The 22,611-nt window shown below is 35.9% G+C and overlaps 1 protein-coding gene and 1 long non-coding RNA gene across 2 annotated transcripts; one reads left to right on the top strand and one right to left on the bottom strand.

Moving 5' to 3' along the window:
• The first annotated feature begins 10,914 nt into the window (after positions 1-10,914).
• On the top strand, positions 10,915-16,397 carry LOC110895706 (methionine aminopeptidase 2B). Its single transcript, XM_022143031.2, has 12 exons — positions 10,915-11,073; positions 11,154-11,252; positions 12,157-12,208; positions 12,299-12,406; positions 12,487-12,586; positions 12,703-12,848; positions 14,948-15,039; positions 15,124-15,218; positions 15,314-15,410; positions 15,497-15,640; positions 15,716-15,933; positions 16,182-16,397. Exons 2-12 carry the CDS (start codon positions 11,156-11,158, stop codon positions 16,290-16,292), a joined length of 1,260 nt encoding a protein of 419 aa, XP_021998723.1. The 5' UTR covers positions 10,915-11,073; positions 11,154-11,155; the 3' UTR covers positions 16,293-16,397.
• Positions 16,398-21,224: 4,827 nt separating this feature from the next.
• Positions 21,225-22,496, bottom strand: LOC110895705. The gene is made up of 2 exons (XR_002567309.2): positions 21,695-22,496; positions 21,225-21,457 (listed from the first exon to the last, which is right to left on the bottom strand). It is a non-coding gene; the product is annotated as an uncharacterized LOC110895705 (long non-coding RNA).
• Between the last annotated feature and the right edge of the window lie 115 nt (positions 22,497-22,611).

The following is a 22,611-nucleotide window of genomic DNA, read 5'->3' as shown; positions in this document are numbered from 1 at the left end:
CATATATATTTGATCAAAATTTGCTCTCGTGTTCGTGTTTGTTTCACGTTGTTTGTCATGTCTGCCATCTTCTTAATCATTTAGGGTATTAGTTAAAACCTCAAAATCCAAAGAAACCAATTAAGTATTAGTTGAGTCAGAGTCTAGTTTAGCGTCGCTAGTGTCTCGTGGGTTCGATACTCGGACTTCATTAGGCTTTACTACGTACGATAGGTACACTTGCCTGTCAGTGGTCTAGCATTTAGAGAGTCTTAGTTTATAAATTTAAAACTAGGGTGTCTAGATTAGGTTTAGTTTTTATAGACCACATTCTGCACATCAAGTTTTTGGCGTCGTTGCCTGGGACACTTAGGCGATTGCGTTATATTAGCTTTGACTGATCTTATTTGTTTAATTGGTCTTATTTGTAGTTTGAGTATTAGGGTTTGTGTCTAGTAGTAGTGTGTCTAGTTGTTTTTGTAAATATATTTTTGTTAGTTAATTTTTTTTAACTTTTTATCATGTGTTTTATCTGTGGAGGGCCCCATTACACCAAATATTGTCCAAACGATTTGGGGTGTCCCACAGATTTTGATGCTAACCCTCTTGTGCAGCCACAGTCATATCAGTCTTGGAATTGGCAACCAAAACAAACAACAGAGGACTTTCTTGACTGGATTAAGGCTGCTAAGGAAGAAAGTGATAGGGCAATTCAAGCCGCATTTGATATTTTAAATTCACAGAGCTTGAAAAGCCAAGGCCGTTACACTTATGATATGAATGGAAATTATCTAGGATATCAAACGGCTGAGGGTAAGATGGACTACACAAATCCAGATCCGGGGGGAGAAATGCGCATTGAGATCTCACAGTCAGGTTAATATTACGATTCTACTTTTAATTATTATAATTCTCATGAATCAGATTTACCCTTGTCTTGTGAGGATGATGTCGTGCAGGTTTCACATTCTGAGCCCTTGTATGAAGAAGATGAGGATCACACTCATGAACCGGAGACGATAATGGACGTTGAAGTCCCACCTTTGGTTCAGCAAGTCGTTAATTCCAGTTATTGATGTCCCACGCCATGGGATATTGATGACGGATTTTGGAGTGATGATGATGAGGGGGTAGTAGAAGAGGCAGAGTTGGAGGTGCCCGACTTTGGAGTGATGATGATGAGGGGGTAGTAGAAGAGGCAGAGTTGGAGGTGCCCGACTACACCGCAGCCCGGGATGAAGAAGTTTGTGAGCCACTGGACAAGATGGAGGATGAGAAGCTGGAGCACGTACCATCTTGGGAGGAAGAGTTTGGTGATGAGTTGGTAGGTTTACCATCTCTTGAAGATGAGGAATTTGATCCGGTTGGTGATCTCGCTTATCTAGAGACATTACTTGTAGAGACGTTGACCATGGAGATCAAATATACACCGAACGTAAAAGAGGAAGTGGCTGAAGAGTTTGACAGCTGGCCCGTGAAAGATTTAGATGTTGGATCGCCATCATATATAAAATCACGGGAGAAGGCACAGAGAAACTTGGATCAACATAGTCTGAGGGTGCAGAGATGGTACAAAAGGAAGCTTAATGGAACATTAAAGTGTACAGAAAACCATTCTCCTCATTACATGCCACGAATCAAGTTTGGTCCAAGTAAGTTTAAATATTGGTGGGTTGACCCATTTGAGTTTTCTAGATTGTTTTTCAATTTCACAAACGATTTCTTATTGAAAACTGGTAAAAGAGTGGAATTGAATGGGTTGGACCGAGGTTGGATAAAGGAGAAACCTCCTGATTAAATTCAAGTGTGGGAGGTTTATAGAGTTTGTATTTTGAGTCGCTTATTTTGTACCATGAGTCTAATTTAGTAGTTTTGAGTTCGTACTGCTTTGGTTTTTGTTTGTTTTTGATTATGCAGGTTTGAATATGTACCACCCGTACTCAATCTCCATTCGGGTGATTTTGGAGCTGCTTTTCGAATTTCAGGCATTTATCAAGTGTACCAGTTAGAGTCAGAGCCGATCGCAAATGGAATGCTATACGATTGGTCTGAGTCATTAAGTGCTGAACCAGTAAGAGGTCTGAACCATTAAGAGTCAGTATAAAGCTTAATCGTTCAGAGGCAAATGTTTGACCAATTCAGATTAGAGGTCTTAACCATTCAGACTTTGTATAATTCTTAACCATTCAGAGGCAAATGTTTGAACCATTCAGACATTTGCTCACGAAACAAACAGTCTGAACCATTAAGTGCTGAACCAGTAAGAGGTCTGAACCATTAAGAGCCCCATTAAGAGGTAAACAAACAACCCCTTAAAATATATTATTTTTAAGAAATATAATTCCAGAAAGTATAAAATCATAAGAAATGATTTTTGACATTAAATACAAAATACATAGGTATTTACACCTAAATACATGTATATTTGCCTAAGTATACATTTGGTAAAATTACAAATATATTTATACTAAAACAATATTGAAAATATTATTTAATAAAAAGTATAAATCTACTTTGACTTGGTCAAACGAATATAAAGACAAGAATACATAAAATAATGCAAGTATACATATACGAGGATAAGTTAAAATATATTATTTTTAACAAACATCATATATAAATTCTATATATATATATATATATATTTGGTAATAAAAATATATATACTTACAAATAGACAATACACTTTAATAATAACGATAACGCGACGAACGGGTGAAACCCGACTACAATGGGCACGACCCACACATGTCGTGGACATGCACATCTTGCTCATGCGAGGCACGAAGTCACAAGAGGGCCGAGTCCCGTTAACACAACTCACAAGTATACAAAACTAAATACATTTCGTAAAATATATAATAACAACTCAAGAACATATACACCTAAGACAAAGCTAATACATAACCAAGATGGATAACTTGTACATAGTAAACGTAAGCTTAGGTGGATAACATATTTAGGACACTTGTAGGTTACGTCGCAAACCAAGAGAACTACCGATGAATTTACGACGCTTCAAGACGCAAATCTATGAGTTCATGTCCCCTCTTTTTAAACGTTTTCTAGTTTTCTTAAAACTTTTGGAAGAAATACATGTACAAAAGGTATGCTAGAATAGGAAATGAAACAAGTAGATCACGTGCGAATATGGTTGTACTTAAGCACCATTAATCAAGTTTAGATCGAGGAACAGAAAGGGGTAGATCTATTGGGTTTTGACACAAAAATTGTCAAGGGTTGGATTGCTTCCTATGTCGGCACACATGTTAATGTCCTAGTTAAACATTAATGATCAAGATTTAATTTACGTTTACATACCGATTTTCATACAAATACATCTCACATTTCACAAATATTCAATTATTACACAATCTACATGAATTCACCAACTTTGTTGATGTTTTTCAAACTTACATGTATTTCAGGAAATTTGTCACACCCCAACTGATGACAGAATCATCGGGGCGCGGCACTAGGCGAACCAGATTGCTCAAGAGAATCCATAACAACTATTCATTACCAATATTTTTAAGGTTCATCATCCCATACTAACGAACAAATATTCAACAAACAGTTATTACAGATAGCGAGTTCTCATAAACAAAACATGATCCGATAACCTAGATTTTTATTTACGGGTTACTAGACTTCCTAATCCATTGCAGCAAACAGACCATCAACCTGTCACATACGTTAAAATAAAAGTCAATACATAAAGTAAAGGTGAGTACACAAGTTTGCATAGATATAGTATGAAAAGCGTTTACGCATAACCAGCATGTAACACATAACGGGCGAAGCATGTAACTATAAAAAATGATACCACCTAACCACGTGACTGCGATGTAGAGTATGCGCGACACATGTTCACCAAGTGAACACGTGAAGTAAAGTAATGTGATACTTAGAAACCCCTGTTCACAACAGGTGCTGAGTCCAAACTATAGTACTATCGTTGCTAAAGGAGGTCTAGTGTAACACTGTATAAGCATAGTAACAAGCATTCAACAAATCACGTATAGCATGCGGGAGCGGTTAGCGTTTATAAAGTGTTTACGTTGTGTATTGCGTTTTGATGGAGAACGTATATAACACCAAAAAGTACGTTAAACGAAAATGGGTTCGAGTATACACACAAAGCGTGTACTAATCAAGAAACACGATCCTTGATGGATTGAAGGGAGCGCCGGGTCAGCTTGCGTACGGGAACAGAAGCATAAGTCCTCCAAAGTGTTGAAACGGTCGAAAATCGGGGTCGGTGGGATACAGAAGCTTCGTACGAAGCTGGTGCCTTCGTACGAAGGTGGGTCTTCATACATGTGCTGCTTCCGTTGTCCAAAATCGAGTGTCTTCGCGTCGTCTTCGGAAAATCGAGTGTTCATCCCTCCAACCTTAAGCTATTGATTGAGCTTAGAGTCGGAGAGGTCTTTGATTGTGTCACGAATGGAAATTGGGCTATGTTGTGTAAAACCAGGGCCTGCCTTCGTACGAAGCTGGCTTCGCACAGAATAGTCCAGTTCACAAACGTGGCTGTTCTTGGCATTCGGTGTTGTGTTTTCGCCTGAATCGAATATGTTTTCGAGTCCAATTCGAGACGGTTTTGACATTACCTCGTTCCACGATTCAGTGAACGAAATATATGTCGTTTTGGTCCAATTTGGTGTAAAAATCAAGTTTAAAAGGTTTTAAAGAGTTTTCACCCAGATCCAACACTTGGTGAGTGTGAAATCAGCTGATTTCTAACTTGAGAAGCCGTAGCTAGTCCCAATACACCCGATTAAGTGTAGATTAGAAGTGAAATAAGAAGATTTTGGTGAAAAAGATGAAGGGTTTTTGTGAAAAGAAGGAATTTATAAAGAAAAGAAGAAGTTAAGTGAAAAGTTGTATCTTTTTAGGTGAAAACATAAGAATTTAGATGAAAACGAAGTGATTCTTGTGAAAATCGAAGTGGAAAACGTTGTATAATTGAAGAAAACTGTTAAATCTTACTTGAAAATGGTCGGACATCAATTCGGCAGAGGTTCGGTATGAAAATCAGCAAGTGAGAATGAGAGGAGTGTGGCTGGGTATTTATAAAGGATGGGGGTTCACACAAAAAGCCTTGGTTCGAACCAACTGCCTTCATACGAAGGAAGTGGCTTCGTACGAAGCTGCCTGGCTTCGAACAGAGGTGCTGTTTTGTGCAACGAAATCCTCGTTTCGCATGTAGGGTGCTTGCTTAATGTGTTTTGTTGCGTTAGTTAGTATTGGTACTTTCAGTATTTTAGCGTAGCACTGAGTTTCGAGTTGTGTTGCGTTTTAGAGTGATAAATCGAGTTGTGCGAGTAGCGTTGAGTTTGCGTTGCGAGTAATCAATCCACATAATAAACACACACAAGTAAAGCACGTAAGAACACACGTTATTACATTACTACTACTAATAACAACGTTTGTGATTTAGCGTGTTAGTTGTGATAAGCGTAAGATAACCAAACAAACAAACACAGCAATTTAAATAGCATAATTCTATGTAATTCGTGTTGCGTAAGCGTTTAAGCGTATAGCGGTGCGGTGTGATGAAAAAGTATTTAGTATAACATAACCCTTTGTTTATATCGAATCCCTGAATACAAGACGGTTACAAAATCGAAGCAAAACAAAGAGGTAACGATCCGAAAAGTCGGGTTGTTACAAAATTAGTGGAATCTTTTGTAACACCCCAAAAACGGGTTTGGTAATCAAACCACGTTAATACTAAAAGACGGGTAAAGTACTGTTAGTGGTAAAATTAAGCCGGAAAATATTAGGATTTGTATAACTAAATCTAATATATAATAAAACGAGAAAAAGAATGCTTTTAGGAAATAAAGTTTATAGAAGGCCCGAGTTAACTGGACTTAAAATAAACTTAGTCATAGATTCCCCGTACCCACTAATTTAATTAGGAATGTTTAACCTAGTTAATAAGTGGGGAATATTGTTAGAAATAAGTGGGTTGTACCCTACTTAATTAACTAACCAAACTTGAGGGGCCAAAAGAGGAAAATTGAAACTTAATATTTATTAAAATTAAAAACACTACACACACACACTAGTGTGTGGGTGTGTGTGTGTGTGCGTAAAAGAGATCAGGGGAAACAAGGAGAAGCCAAAACCCTAACTCAAGCTAATTCACCAAATTGAAGGTCAAAACTAGCTCAAATCAAATGCATGATCACTTACAAACGATCACCAAGTCAAGGGGATCGTGAGGTATGTCAAATTTGAGGTATGTCAAATTTTATAATTTGGTGATGTTTTGGAATCTATGATGAACACTCAAAATCAGAATTCGTGAATGAATGCTGATTTTATGAGTGATATGTGATGAAATTCATGTTTAGAAATAAACCCTAGATGAAAACTTGATGAATTAGTACTAGAAACAAAGGATTTGATGATGACCCTTGTATGTGCTAAGTGGGTTTTGATTTAATAATGAAGATGATGATAACTTTGTGTTTAAAAATCATTATAACTGATAGTAGAAACGAGGTACTTGAACAAATTACATGATTGGGTATTTGTTCATACAAGATTGAGATGGGTTTTTATGATATGATGATGTTAGTGTCAAACTTGTGATTAGAATCATCATATTAGTTAGTAAAGACAAAGTACTTGAACAATTTAGGTATTTGGGTACATAAATCATAATTACCATGAAATGGGTCATTGAATAATAAGATGAAATGATGATAAATTCATGTTAAAAAATGATATTTGATATCATCATGTGTTAAGAAAGATTAATGTTGTGTTAACTCAATGGATTATGGTTATAAAACTTGGTTAATAAAATGATTAAACCGGTAACATAAGAAATGACGTTATCGGATAATTGACCAAGTGATTAAGCGAATAGTTGGGCTACTTCGTGAAATTATTTATGTTAACAGGCAGTTGACTTTAAAAAAAAGTCAAACTGACCAACGATATGATCGAATGATAAATTCGACATAAGAGTCGTAGGATGGAATAGTCCTGAATGAGTATGACTAGTCTAACCATCTCACAACTTACCATGATAGTTTAACGCTTGGCAAGCTAGGTGAAAGCTTGGGAAGGAAGCGGGTCAAACGAAGCAAGAATGACAGAAAATCATAGTCTGGATGCGAGGTAAGTGTAGCTTACGCCCTTTTATTTTATTACCAAATACTTGATTTCGAGTATTAAATCTGAATTATATTGAGTAAACGAAACATGAGGTTCCAACACGATTTAAATGCAAGTCGGAAAAAGTGAGAAAGATAAGAAACCATGAATTATGGTAAAAAGGGTAAAAACGGTCAAATAGTAATCCGGACATGGACTAACGAATATATAGAGGGATTTGAAAGGACACCATTTGGCATGAGCCATAACGGGTCAAACAAAACGAGAACAATTCTTAAGTAAGATGAATTCAAAAGTAAACCGGGATAGGTTAAAGGGGGTGAAATGGTAATTTAATACCATCTCGAAATGATAATTGGTCATTTCGACTAAATGGGTCAAATGGTGTTGTTAACACCATTTGTCAATAATATTTGATGATTGCTTGTTGAGTTTTGTGATCACAGGAGTTAACACATGGTTAGCATTGCTATTAACTAGATATTAATAGCGAAAGGTATTTAAACGGGTCAATCTTATGACCCGAGCCAGGTACACATGTTTAGAATTATAGCTAAAAGTGATATTTTGGTCAAATAATATCGGAAGTCCTTCGTCGCGCGAATGAAGGACTAAAATTGACCAAAAAGCCCTTGAGGGGTAAATAGGGTAAACAACCTTTAAGAGTTGTTTAGAAGTAAGCATTTTGTTAAATGGAGTCCTTACGATACACTTAAAAATAGAGATAGGATGTAAACTAAAAAGAAGCGCGATCTAAGCTTGAAAATGTTAAATACCCTTAATGGGTCAAAATGAGTAGATATGCAAAACGGGTTAAGATTTGCATAAGAACCCGTAATTAGAACCTTGGATATTAGTAAACTGATATAATGTGGTTTGCATGACATTTTAAAGTTAACCAACAAGTTTGTTTGATCATATCACAAACGGGTCAAAAAGTGTCAAAATTGAATTTCAAGCCGAGAGCTTGAAATCTAATATTTTGCGAATTCAGATGTCGGGTTTTTACTCCATAGGATGGAGAATTAAATTACGAACGCGTAGGAAAAAGAATCGCGTAAAACGGATAAGTAGATAAAAAGTTATGGCACTTTGAAGTTTGTGTTTCGATTAAAAACTATAGCTGGGCAACTGCAGCTGCAGACAAGCAACATTCTGTCAAAAAGGGGGCTAGGTGTAGCGCGACGCCCCTTAGCGTACGGTGACGCCCTAAAAGGGGGCTAGGTGTAGCGCAACGCCCCTTAGCGTACGGCGGCGCCCTAAAAGGGGGCTAGGCGTAGCGCGACGCCCCCATAAACTTCGAAAATTGTTGAATTTTGTATATTTTGACTCCGGACTCGTTTAAACTTGTTTTTAAGTTATCAAAACTAACTTTTGAGTTGGTTTTGATCATAGGTAAATGTCAAGGGTTCCCGGATGAAGATCAAGCTCAACGAAGAACCGAACATGACCAAGATACAAGCTTCCGCACAACGTTTCGTCGTAACTTTTAAACGACGAATTCAATTACATTAAGTTATATATTCTTTTAGATTGTAAAAGTTTTAATTAACCTGTATTTACAATGTATATGAAACTATAATTACATGTGTATTTTCGTAAAATGAACGAAAACTGTAAATTAATAGTAAGGGTGTTACATCTTAGCGGGAACTTTGCTTCAAGATGTCAAGCGTCATAACTCCATGCCACTTTTGTTGGGTTGTTCGTTATATCCCGCCTCCTTGCGGTGATACGAGGAACAAATCCTTGATCTTTTAAAACTTGAACTATGTTGTTAACTTTTTAAAACTTAGTTTCTTTTGAAGTGATGTAAACACTATTATTAACTCATTTTTGTGTTTTAAAACTTACGGAATGACATTTGGAGTTTATTTTAATCATATAGTATGTTTGCTAATTCGTATGCAATAAGAATCAATCACGATCACACCTCGTGCTTCCGCCTATGACCGGTTGTGACACTAGATTATGTGTGAATATGGTGTCTCTTAAGCGCCATTAATCTTTTATAAGACCAAGGAACAAAATGGGTAGATATATCGGGTACGTGCGAGCCCCACTCATGGGTCCTTGTGTGGCCGCATGGAGTGTTTTTGTTGTCCCAATCGAGTGGATTCTGTTAGATATTTAGTGTAATCGGGATTGACTTGGTGATCAAAGCGAATAATAATATACATCAAGCAAGTTAGGAGGTGGGGGAGTGCACACTTGTTTGAGTTATTATAATTCGAAGTGTACGGGCGGAGCCCCGTCCGTACTCTACGGGGGTTCCAAGGGAGCAGCGCCCCTGAGAGCAGGGTCCAAGGCCCTTGGTGGGGTCCAAGGGGCAGAGCCCGTGGCTGGGGTCGAGCTGCCATGTCAGCTTGGAAAAATTTTATTTTAATGCCTTAGAAAATAAAATTTGTGAAAATTCGTCCTAATTTTTCAGACAAAAATTAAAGCATGTTTTAATGCAATTTTAATTAAATTGGAAGATAACTGCCAGAGGCAGTTATCTGCAAACATCCCCAAAAATTCGTAGACACAGTTTGATCATCTTCTCTGGTTCGAAAATTCACATACATGCGAACATACCCTGGTTCAATTTCTCATAAAATCAGAGTTATATCCGATTGAATTTTCAGGTGAACCACCGAAATAATTTGATCTGAGAGTGATTACACGCCTCTCTGATCATCCGACAAACTGAAATTTCCCAACATTCAAAGGGTTGAGTGCTTCCTATGTCGTCACACGTATTAATGTCCTTGCAAAACATTAATGACCAACGATTTCATAGACGCTTTACATACCGGTTTTCTATACACGAATTTTCAAATGTTTTTAAGATTCATTTGATTGTGAACTCAAAACACATGAATTCACCAACTTTTGTTGACGTTTTTAAACTTACATGTATTTCAAGAAACTAAGCGGATGTTGGCGCTATGGTTATCACGAAGAATATGGTTGTCTTGTTGGCGATGTCATCCGCTTTTGAAGGGTTTGGTCCATATATCTCATCTTTGATGAGACATAGGATGCAAAACCTTTGCGTTTTAAAAACTTTATTATGAAACAAGTCTTTGTAAAACATTATAACTCGCGTTGACTTTTATTACCGAACAACGTATGACTTGTATTCTCTTTCACTTATGATGAATGGATGAACATTGTGCTTTTTATTCATATAGTTTGTTTACATATATCGTATGTAATGAAAATCTTGCGCTTCCGCCTACAAGCGGGTGCGACAATTTTTGTCATTTTGGGCTGTACTGTGACTATCCTAACATGTGTGTTCGCATTTTTACTAACTTGTCTAGAATATAGTTTATTGTTTTCGCAACGAACTCGATATCCTAATATGAAACTGTATATTTCTAGAGTTATGAGACTTAATCAAATAAAAATTAAGTCTAACGCGAAATTAAATAATTTAAATAGTGAATTAAGTTGTATGGAATTACCGGATATTTTGCCATTTGTCACATCATCAGCCACTATGATTCTCCAACCTCAGACTATCATGAACACACTCATTCTCTTAATCGCTCGGGTAATGTGGTAGACCAATGGCTCGGGTCAGTGAATTCCAATGCAGCAACGAATATGGGTCTATTCATGGGTAAAGGAAGCAACCGAATCAAAAGGATACCTACTAAAAGCATGACTATGTCATGAATCTCACATGAGGTAGGATAACTAAATTCAATACGTGAGAGGTTACGTGTCTTCCCATCTTGTTCTCACAATGCTTGTGAATTGGTACAAAGACTTGGGTTAAAAATAAAAATATGGAATGCAAGTTTTTGTCGTTGTAGATGGATATGATATGAAAGTAGGTGCAAAGATGAAGGGGCAAACCTAAACTTATTGCTTCGTGGCAATAAAACTCTTGTCACACAGTCGTCGTGCCCCGCAAAACCCTAATTCACCACTGCTTTCTTCGGCGGTTGATTATCCGATTTCTCAGTACGTTGTCTTCCACTTTTGATCTTCGTTTTTTTTTTTTTATTATTATTTGAATATAATCTGTGAATGTTTTATAACAGAGATGTCGAAAGAAGAGGCGAATGGTGGAGAAGTACCGTCTGCTGCACTTGAAGAATTGAATGAAAAAGTTGATGATTTGACCGTAGCAGATTCCTCAGGTTAGTTTTTATTTGTATTTTATGTTAGGAAGATGATGATGCCTTTTGATTTAATAGAGAAAGGACTGATATGCTTGAATTAATAATTTGATCTGGAATTTGATTGATAAAACACACCACGCCAGTAGAATCTTTGTGTTTGTTTTTATGACTTGAACAAAATACAAGGTTGTCTTTCTAGAAAAAAATTAATCAATGGCAGCTGCTAACTATGTACCAGTGGTGGGTAGGGGGCCTTTTTACTCTTTGATTTGTCAGCTGACCTGGCTCTTAAGGTATAGATGGATATCCTGGCTGAGTTATCTACTCTTTTTTATGGGTATCTTTCTGCAAATCATGGTTGTAAATCCCAACTAGTCGCCGATTAATCACTAATCGGAGGTTTACCGATTAATCGCTAGGCGGTCTTATTCTGGCCAAATTTTGGCCTGACACCGGCCAAATTTAGACCAAACCATATAAATTCCTTCCAATTACTTAAAAAATGGGTCAATGAAGGGTTAAAACATGTATACTTTAAAAAACTACATATAAATATGTGTGTGTGTATATATAACTAAAAATTATATATAAAAATCTCAATCCGATTAATCCCTGTTAATCGCTAGTCGGTACTCCACCGCCCGACTAGCGACTAGCGATTCTTACAACACTGCTGCAAATCGCAATTTGGGAGGTCATTTCAAAAGCTTAGTTTTTTTTTTATGAATTGGGATATGGTTGGTCTTATTTTAATCATTAAAGTTAGTCAATACCTGATGAAAAGTGATTTACATTTCGAAAATAATGACTATCTGGATACATATATAAAAGAGACTGAATAATAAACTATTCATAAATGAACAAGTTCCTTTAAGTTTTTATTTAATGTTATGTGTTTAATAACTGAAGTTGCATATGTTAGAAACTGGTGCTCAGGAAGCTGCAAAAAAGAAGAAGAAGAGGAACAAAACCAAGTAAGAGTCTTACCCACTTGTGACTTGCTGTTCACAATATCATCATCCATCTAGTTCTTCGGTTTTCTTAGTTACCATTTATCATCCCAGGAAGAAAAAGGAAACAAAGGAGCAAACTGATCCACCTACTATTCCAGTTGCCCAACTTTTCCCACAAGGAGACTTTCCAGAGGGTGAAATTCAGCAATATAAGGACGAGTAAGGGTCCACTATGTATGTAAATTTAATTTATATTTTCCAATGGGCATTTGAATTGTAATTCCCGCTTGACTTTTCAGTAACTTATGGAGGACTACATCTGAAGAAAAGAGAGATTTAGAGCGCTTAGAAAAGCCTATGTATGACTCAATACGACAAGCGGCAGAAGTTCACCGTCAGGTTTCTTTTCTTTTTTTTGTATCTTTTGCTACTGGGGTATTATTTAGAAGTAGTATTTGGGTTTTGAGAATATCTATTACTGCTTGTGCTCTTAACATATGGTGCTTTGTTTTCAGGTGCGGAAATATATGAGGAGCATTATGAAGCCTGGAATGCTGATGGTTGACCTGTGTGAAACCTTGGAGGATACTGTTCGTAAGTTAATATCGGAAAATGGTCTGCAAGCGGGCATTGCATTCCCTACTGGATGTTCATTGAATTGGTAATTATTTTGCGATACCTAGGATAGTAGGATGATCACTGTCAGACCATAAATGGGATATTTTATAGATTTTATATTAAAAGTCTTAGTGGTATTTTTATTAGATAATTTTCTGATTTTTTTATTAAGGGGACTGGTGAGTTGGTGTTGGTTCAATTAATAGGGTTGGTATTTTTAATAGTTTAGGGATTAAAATAAACAGTGATTAAGTACCATCATGATGAATTTGATAACCAATATAGTGAAGAATTAAATCTAGCATCATTGGAGAGGCAATTGACTTTCGGAAAAATTACAAGAAATGTCCTTTATCTTAATACCATATATCAGGCGGTGTCCTTTTCAACGAATTTGGCAGGTTTTGCACTTTACATGGAATTTTGTTGCACGTTTTGTCCTTTACACCCAACTCAGTTAAAAAAGTCTGTTAAGTCTAGTCATGTGATATGCACATAAGGGTAATTTTGTCAATTTACTCTCATCTCTCTATCTCTCTCAAACATCTCACCCTTATCACCACGACTTCACTGCCACCACCCACCTCAGCCTTCACCGCCACCCCACCCACCACCACCTCAGCCTTCTCCGCCACTGCAAAAACCATGGTTTTAAAAAACGTTTGAGGCGTGCGCCTCAGGCGCGCCTCGAGGCGAAACGGCCAAAAAACGAGTCGGAGGCGCGCCTCATGGTGTTTTTACATGCGCCTCAGAGGATATGAGGCGCTAAGAAAGCTGCGCCTCAGGGGATTTTGATAGCTGTTTTTGACTTTTTGTGTCAGTTTCAAACATTTCATGTCTTTTTTAAGTGTGTTTTTAATGATTTTGCTGATGAAATTAGTTAGTATTATTATTTTTATAATATATATAATTTTTATATTTATTTAGTAATACCGCCTCGGCCTTACGCCTCGTTTCGCCTCGAGGCTTACGAATCGTGAGGCGAAGGGAAAACGCCTCGAAACTCGTTTCCGTTCTTTTAAACCTTGACAACAACCACCTTACTCCCTGGCCACCACCCGCTTTCAGTTCACCATCACAACAACCACCTTACCACCCATCCATCCCCCTCTTTCAGTTCACCACCACAACCACCTTACCCCCAATTTGAAACCGCAATCGGAACCCCAACCCTTATTTCAGACCACAACTAGCCCCAAATCAGCCACCATAACCACCCTCTCTGATTTATCCCCAAATCGGAACCCTAACCCCAAATTGGCCACCATAACCTTTATTTCAGACCAAAACTAACCCCAAATCAAAACCCTAACCCCAAATCGGCCACCATAACCCACCCTCTGTCTGGTTTATCTCTCTATCTCACTCACTCTTTCTCTCTCTTTGAAGACTCTGGCGGTTGGCGGTTGCGACTGGGATTTGACGTGAGTGTGGTTGTCGGAGATATTGACGATGACGAGTGGGTGGAGTTTGAAGGTTAAGCCGCTGCTTTATGACGCCATTGGTGGTGACTGAGGTTGATTGGGGTTTTGGTCGGTGGTGATTTGGTGAGTAAAGAAGGGACTTGAAATTTTCCGTCGATTGGATTATAGTTTTTTGTTGCGGTGGATGGATGGTGGTGTTGATGGTGGGTTTTTAAAGAGAGAGAGGGAGAGAGAGAGTGAGGGAATCTGGGTTTTTAGAGAGAGAGAATAGAGTGGGTGGGAAGGGAAGAGTGGATTTTATATATATATATATATTTTTTTTAAAAAGGGTTTATTTATATATTAAGATGTGAAAAGACAACAATACCCTTATATGGGGTCCACATGATCAGATGTAACAAGAAAAACTAACTGGGTTAGGGCCAAAGGACGTAACGTGCAAGGATTTTTTCTATAAAGGGCAAAACCAGTCAAAATTCGTTGAAAAGGACACCGCCTGAAAAAGTGGTGTTAAGATAAAGGACAAAACGTGTAATTTATCCCCGACTTTCATAAGTCTTGACATATCTTATTTGTTTGTTATTTTGTGTTAATTGGTTGTCAGGACATAACAATCATCCTCCAATTTTTTTTGATTGCCGTCCTTTGTTGTTTTTTTTTTTTTTTTTCTATTATGTTTATTTTAGTTTTCAGAGTGTAAACATATTTTACCATGCAGGGTGGCAGCCCACTGGACCCCCAACTCTGGAGATAAAACAGTGCTTCAATATGATGATGTGATGAAATTGGATTTTGGAACTCATATAAATGGTTAGAAATCTGGTATCAAGTAATCTTCTTCTTCTCTTTTCTTTTTCCCAGTTTTTGAGACGGTTGTATTTTTGTTTGTTTCAGGACACATAGTTGACTGTGCATTCACAGTTGCATTTAATCCTATGTTTGATCCATTACTTGAGGCCTCTCGTGAAGCCACAAATACTGGTATCAAGGTAAAGCAGTGAGGAGTTATATGCTCATCATGCCAAAACTTAAATAATTTTATGATCACAAATAATTTTAGAAAGTTGCATTTCATGGTATGTAGGAAGCAGGGATCGATGTACGCCTATGCGATATAGGTGCTGCAATTCAAGAGGTCATGGAATCATACGAGGTAGAAATTAATGGGAAGGTTTTCCAAGGTATGTATGATCTTCACTATAGCGCGTCATGATTCTTTTTGCAACTTTTTTGGTATTATATAACTCGCATGCTACAACACTTGCAGTGAAAAGTATCCGAAACTTGAACGGACACAGCATTGGGCCATATCAAATTCATGCTGGGAAATCAGTGCCAATCGTGAAGGGAGGAGAACAGACAAAGATGGAAGAGGGAGAATTCTATGCAATTGAAACTTTTGGATCTACGGGTATATATTATTTATTTTAGTATCATAGTATTGAGAAACAAAGGCATACAAATGAATGCATTGTGTTTGCTTTAGGTAAGGGATATGTGAGAGAAGATCTGGAGTGCAGCCACTACATGAAAAACTTTGATGTGGGGCATGTTCCGTTGCGGTTGCCAAGAGCAAAACAGCTTCTTGCCACAATTGATAAGAATTTCTCTACACTAGCTTTCTGCAGACGCTATTTAGATCGACTTGGAGAGACCAAATATTTAATGGCTCTCAAGAATCTGTGTGATGCTGGTGTTATTCAGGTATGGGTTTGGTTTTTCTTACTTTTGGGATTTGATGTGAAGACCGATTGCGGCGTTAACCATTTTTAAGTACTCGCTTATACAATTATACTTTATGGAACTGATATTTTCATATATTAACCGTTTGATCAAGCAAATCTCTCATAATTTGTTCATTTGTTTTTACATATCAGTCTCCTATTTTCGGCCATTTTTTTTTATTAATTGCTTAGTTCTCTCAGAATGCTAAAACAATTGTGGTTTTGCAGCCTTACCCACCGTTGTGCGACATAAAGGGTAGCTATGTCTCTCAGCATGAACACACAATCTTACTTCGTCCAACATGCAAAGAGGTTGTGTCAAGAGGCGATGACTATTAGTTTCTGCGTGTAATGTAACATAACGTATCATCTCCCAGAAATGCAATAAACTTTTGTTTCTGAATTTTCTATGATTTTTGGTACTAAGAAGACAACTTATAAATACTCCTCTACCCTCACTTTTCTTTATATATACATGCATCGAGAACTATGAGAACTACTAGTAGCGTGCCCGCGCGATGCCGCAGGAAACACACAATGGTAATCATGTAACATGTTATTTTTTATAAATTAAAAAAATATAACAATATCATACTCAAATTAAAGAAAAAAAAGCTCATTTTTATGGTAAGTTTTTTTTTTTTATTTATTTTTTTTTTAAATTAACATATGAAAAGGTTATGATCTTATAATAATTATGAGTGAAGTTAGTTTAAAAGTTAACCGTATATTTTGAAATTAACATATTAAAAGGTTATAATCATTTAAAAATTACGAGGGAAGTTAGTTTAAAAGTTACCAATATATTTTGTAGGATTGTATAATATGTTTTAAAAAGTGTAATTGTTTATAGTTTTAAAAATTTGTAAAATTACATGTTTGCTCTTATAAAAGATGGTATAGATGGTAAACGATGGTGAATAAGGGTGATCGGGGCACCCTTCGGGGACCCCTATATATTTTGAAAATTTTTTTCCATAAATATAAAGTAGCGATTTTTTATTAAAAAATTGTAAAAAAAAAAAAATTTGGTATTTTTTTAGGTTTTTTTAGTTAGTTTTTTGGTTTTCTCATTTAAACTAGTTTTCTCATGATCCATCCCCATATATATATATATATATATAGGCCAGTTAACGTACAATACGGCTTAACATACATCACGTACGACAGATAATTAAAGATCCAACTTTCCTACATAAACCCTGTCTTTTTCAGACGAAGCTGCTTAGTGGCATCCTGTGTTTTGGTGTGATATTCTTGTTTGGTGGTATGTCATTAAAGATCAACTCTTGCTTGATGCTATTTGTAATAATGGAGTCCAAAAAAGCATTTTACCCTTGTGTTGATCCCTTTATTCCATGCCTATATTCATCAAGAACAAAGCTCACATGATGGCATATCACTGTTATCAGTCTCTTTTTCTTGAATATTTGTCCATCTCATTCAGCAAAATATTATTGAGATAACTTTCTCAGAAGAAGAATCCATTCAGTGAAAGCTTTGCCATCTGTGGTTTTTTTAACTAACATTTTTTGGCGTTTTAAAGTGAGTGGTTTCTAGAGGATATGGCGTTTGTGTTTTCTGGGTATGATCAATTTCATTGTGTATAGACCCCTCTCTTATAGAAGTTTTTTGGCACGTAGTTTAGACGAGACTTTTTTTATTGTAATAAATGATAGTAATAAAGTAACTGTCTTTTCAGTTACTGTTTTTGTATTTACTGTGTTGATCAACTTTTATCAGTTTTATAGGTGATAGACATCCCATCTTCTATGTTTGGCGTTTTTTTAAATGGCGTTATGCAGACCAAGATGACAAAATACAATAACGGAGTAAATAAAATATTAAGCAAGAAAAATATTTTTTGTTATTTTTGGCGTTTTGTAAGGAATAACCATTTTTAGTATTTTTTTGGCGTTTTGCTAAAAAAGAGAGAAATATATTATTTAATTATCTTTAAAAAAAGAAGATTACACAGAAGAAAAAAAAAGAAGAAAAAAAATTAAAAGCCTTCGTCAGAAGGTATTTTATCCGAAAAGTATCCAACACTTGCGTCATCTTCTTCCTCCTTGGAGTCTTCATCTGGATCTTCATCCATGTCATCACCTTCACCTTCATCAGCTTCTTGTTCCTAAACATTCTGAAGCCTCCACTTGAACATGTCTTGCATTAACTCCAATTTTTAGTCTATTTCTGTGTTGGTACAAGTGGCGTTATGCAATTCTTCGATGAAACCAAGACGCTGCTTTTTCATATGTTTTCTAGCAAGTATATTTCCTGCTCTCCGTTGTCGTATGTAACGGTCACCACGTCTGTTTCATCATCAAAACGCCATGATGTCATGACAGGGTCCGACTTCACATATGCTTTGATTGGTCCAAATTTTCTGGTTAATGCTTTCATAAGCATATGTCTTTCATGACATTCGTTGTCTAGAGCGATGCAAAGGGATAAGATTCCCCTCTGTATGTCTTCTTCCGTCTTTAGAATTGCCCTGACCGTCTTAACGTACACCCTCCTTCTGTTGTCAAAACGGAGGGAGACGAATCGCCTGATTGCGAGTGTATCTCCACGAAACGATTGTTGCCATTTTTGGCGTTTTGGTTAAGTTGGCGTTTTTGGTTAAAGATGTTTTTTTTTTGCAGAAATGGATAGACTAAGTGATTATGGAAGCTATGTTTTACCTCGTTTATATAATGATGTTTTTGGCGCGTAATTTAGGAGGAAACTTTCTTCTAATAAATGTTAATAACTGAATTTCAGTTACTGTGTTGTTTCATCTTCCTGTAATATCCAACGCGTTTTATGAGTAATTTTTGGCGTTTTTTATTTTTAATGGCGTTTTATTTTTTTTAATGGCGTGTTATCATTTGATGGCGTTTTGAATATGAGCGGTAAAAGACCCTTTTACCCTTAATGAAGCGTGTCCCACATAATAAAATTGATGTTATTTACGAAAACGCCACCGCGCAATCTAGTCCATGGATTGTTTTGATCGGACGACTCATAAGCGTTCTCACCGTTCTCACACTTTCTACCGTTTTCTCCAGATCCTGACCCTCTCTCTCTCTCTCTCTATATATATATATATATATATATATATATATATATATATATATATATATATATATATAGTGGTAGGTTCAAATGAGAATAATTTTTTTGTAAGAAGAAAAAAGAAGAAGTTTCAACTAATAAGAATGCTTCATTTTACTTCATTTAATTTTAATATAAGGGTATATTGGTAAACTTACATAACTCATTAATTTGTATTCTTCCTCTTTAATAACTAACTAAATTAAATTTGTAACTCCTTTTCAAAATATATACTTTTTCCAAATTAAAAAAACAACTTAATTTAAAGTATAGAACAAATTACTATTTGTGTAGGATAAATTACGCGTTGTGTATGATATATTTCGAGGTGTGTAGGATAAATTTCGACTATGTAGGATAACATTCTATAATGTGTAGGGTATATGTAGGAAAATTTTGATATGTGTAGGTTTTGTAGATTATATGTAGGATAATTAATAATTAGTTGACTACTTAATTAAAGAGAGAAAAATTAATGATATGAGTTATAAATGAAATAGTATTTTACTAATATGCCCTTTCTTCTTTTTCTTCTTACATTAAATTTTTTTCAAATAAACTTTCCCCTATATATATATATATATATATATATATATATATATAATTAATCTTGTTTTAATTTATTAGAATTATTAAAATACTTTTTTAGTAAATGACCAAAATACCCTTATGTGAGGTACACAAGGTCAGATTTAACCATAAAAAATAATTGAGTTAATGCTAAAGGACAAAACTTGCAAGAGTTTGCAAACATCGAGGACGTTTTTTGTATATATTGAAGATAAATGACATAATTTGCAATAAGTAGCATACATAAAGGACGATATTTGTAATTTACACTATTCACAATCATTCACTCACATCTCACAATTATTGTAACACTTAGAGCTGATCCGTGCATTATCCTGAAGCTGTATCCTGATATTTCCATCAATAAGAAGAATAAAGGCAGCTGACAGTTGTCAGCTCCCGAGGTTTTGTGTCGGCGATCTAGATAAATCAAGGGCTTTCCTCGTACATCCCGCGCCTATCTTTACTTTTATTGTTCATTACTTGATAATTGATATAGTTTGATATCTTGAAACTATAACCTAAAACTGTTTCCTTTATAAATCAACGTAATACATTTTAGCAAATCTCTATAGCATACTACCTTACAAACTAAATTTGATCACTTAATTGTTTCGGTAATTTTTGACCAAAACAATAATAATCGATGGAGCTATATGTAATGTTGTTATAATTAAATCACTTAACTTAATTTAAAATATAAAGTTGCTTATAAGACCATGTGTAGTGGGAGGGGGAAGATAATGCCCCACCCTTGGGCATTATCCGTCATGTGGCGGTCCAGTTAGCTTTTGGGCATTATAGGGCATTATCTTATAACATGTGTAGTGGTATGATGCCTTTGCAATTATTACCTATTATTATTTTTTGTTTTTAATTAAAACTAATGTTTAAAATGGGTGTAGTGACATGATTGGCCAAAAGAATCTCATCGGGCGTTTGATTTGGAACGCCCCAAGCTAAATTTTGAAGACAAACGCCCCTAGAGGCGGTAGAGGGGCATTATAGAGCGGTTTTTTTTTTTGGGAAAAAAACACAAAAAAAAACCCACTACGGATTGTCTAACTAGCTATTACATGGGTGTATTCCTCACGGAATAAAGGTTAGCTCGAAGTTATTTATAATAATTGGTTTTCAGTGTATATTCTAAAAGTATTATGTTAGTTTAATGTTAAAAAAGTAGCTAATTATTGTGTATTAATGGCCAACTGAATAAAAATTTACTTTAAGGCCACCATAAAATAGCAACCTTATTATTATTAGAGTAAACTCTAATTTTACCCCTTAAGGTTTATGCTAATTGGCACTCTTACCCCCTTTAACGAAATAATTGCAATTTTACCCCCCCCAACGTTTGGTGTTATGTCGCACTTTTACCCCCCGGTGTCAAATTTGTTAACAGATCTGTTAACTTTAATGTGAAATGACTATTTTACCCTTTAATATTACCCCCTAAGGTTCTTGTTATGTCGCATAATTACCCCCACTGGTAAATTACTAAAATGCCATTTCGTATTACCCCCTATACTTTGTGTTAAGCAACAATATTACCCCCTGCAAGAATTATTACATTGGAATAATCTGTTCTATGTTGGCTTTGAATAATCTTCATAAGAATTATTACACCTCAAATTACTCTTAATTACCATTGTAATGGTTTTACACAAAAAACAAGAAAAAAAAGCCAAAGTCAATTTACTACACCTCAAATTAACTCAAGATCACAAACTGAAATGCAGCAAGTAAACTGCTATCAGATTCTTTATTACTGCATAAGGCAGACTTCACTTGATAAGGTCTGTGTAAGATGCAATGGCTTCTTGTTTGTTTCCCAACAGCTGAAGAAAAAAAATGAATTAGTTTAAGATGCTCATTACCTGTACATAGGCTAATTGCAAAAGAATCAAATTTGATTCCAGCCTAATGAACTAATCCAGGTGTCAAAAGGTAAAGTCCCTTGAAGGAAAACAATATTCATGCGCCCACAAATTCTGATAACAAATATAAAATGAACAGCCATGGCATCAGCCAGTGCCAGATCAACAATATCAGCTAAAATGAGACTGGTCACTAACACTGAATCGAGTGCAGTATGTCTGTTTAGAGAGAATGATGTAGATTCAATGCTTCAGATAATACAAACACAATCATACAGGACACTTGTGAAGCCACAAATCTCTGTACCGGTTCCATTGAATTTTCAGCTGTAGAATGTATTGTAGCGAATGATAATCGTACTAATGCACATGTTAGATGCTCCATGAGAGAAACTTCGTCCTGTCGAATCACATTGCTATTAACAACACCAAAATCAACATGTTCTACCAGCGATAAACCAAATCCTGTCGAATCACATTGGAACCTTCAACTTCCTTCTTATACCTGTTGGATGATTCGTTGCATTGCTAATTTGGAACTGAAATCGGATGATAATTTGGCGATTCAGTAGAGTTAGGGTTAGGGTTTCAGATTTAGGGTTTGGAGAAGAAAGGGGTGAACGAAGACTGTGTGGGTTAAGTGTGTTTGGAAGATTTTGGGTTTGAACGAACAAATCGATATCTGTAACTGAAACACAAAGAAGGGAGCAAATAAAATTAGGGATTGAAGGAAGAAGAATACCTTCTTCAAACAGATAGATGATTTGTAAGGATCGATTAGTGGCTTGTGATTTGAATCAACTGTACAATCTTCTTTATGCTTTGTTTGGATTCAGATATGTTCTTGTGGGTTGAAGGAAGAAGGGGGTGGGTGGTTGCGGTGGGGGAGGAGCGGCGGCTAGTGGTGGAGGAGCCATAGGAATAATAACCACCACCGTAGTTACTTGAAGATGATGATGATAATTTGAAGATGATGATGATGGATCTGTGAGTTATTTGAAAGAAGATGATGATAATTTGATTTTATAAATAATAATAATAATAATAATAATAATAATAATAATAATAATAATAATAATAATAATAATAATAATAATAATAAATATAGGGTAAGA

Source organism: Helianthus annuus, chromosome 12, assembly GCF_002127325.2.
Source record: "Helianthus annuus cultivar XRQ/B chromosome 12, HanXRQr2.0-SUNRISE, whole genome shotgun sequence".
In the NCBI taxonomy this organism is placed as follows: Eukaryota; Viridiplantae; Streptophyta; class Magnoliopsida; order Asterales; family Asteraceae; genus Helianthus; species Helianthus annuus.
Note: the sequence above shows the minus strand (reverse complement) of the source record. Positions and strands in the feature narration are given on the sequence as shown.

Bases quoted from the DNA above. Each gene is read 5' to 3' on its own strand.
- LOC110895706 (XM_022143031.2), top strand. From the start codon at position 11,156: ATGTCGAAAGAAGAGGCGAATGGTGGAGAAGTACCGTCTGCTGCACTT. The intron at 11,253-12,156 runs GTTAGTTTTTAT...TGCATATGTTAG, and splicing joins GACCGTAGCAGATTCCTCAG to AAACTGGTGCTCAGGAAGCT. The intron at 12,407-12,486 runs GTAAGGGTCCAC...TTGACTTTTCAG, and splicing joins ATTCAGCAATATAAGGACGA to TAACTTATGGAGGACTACAT.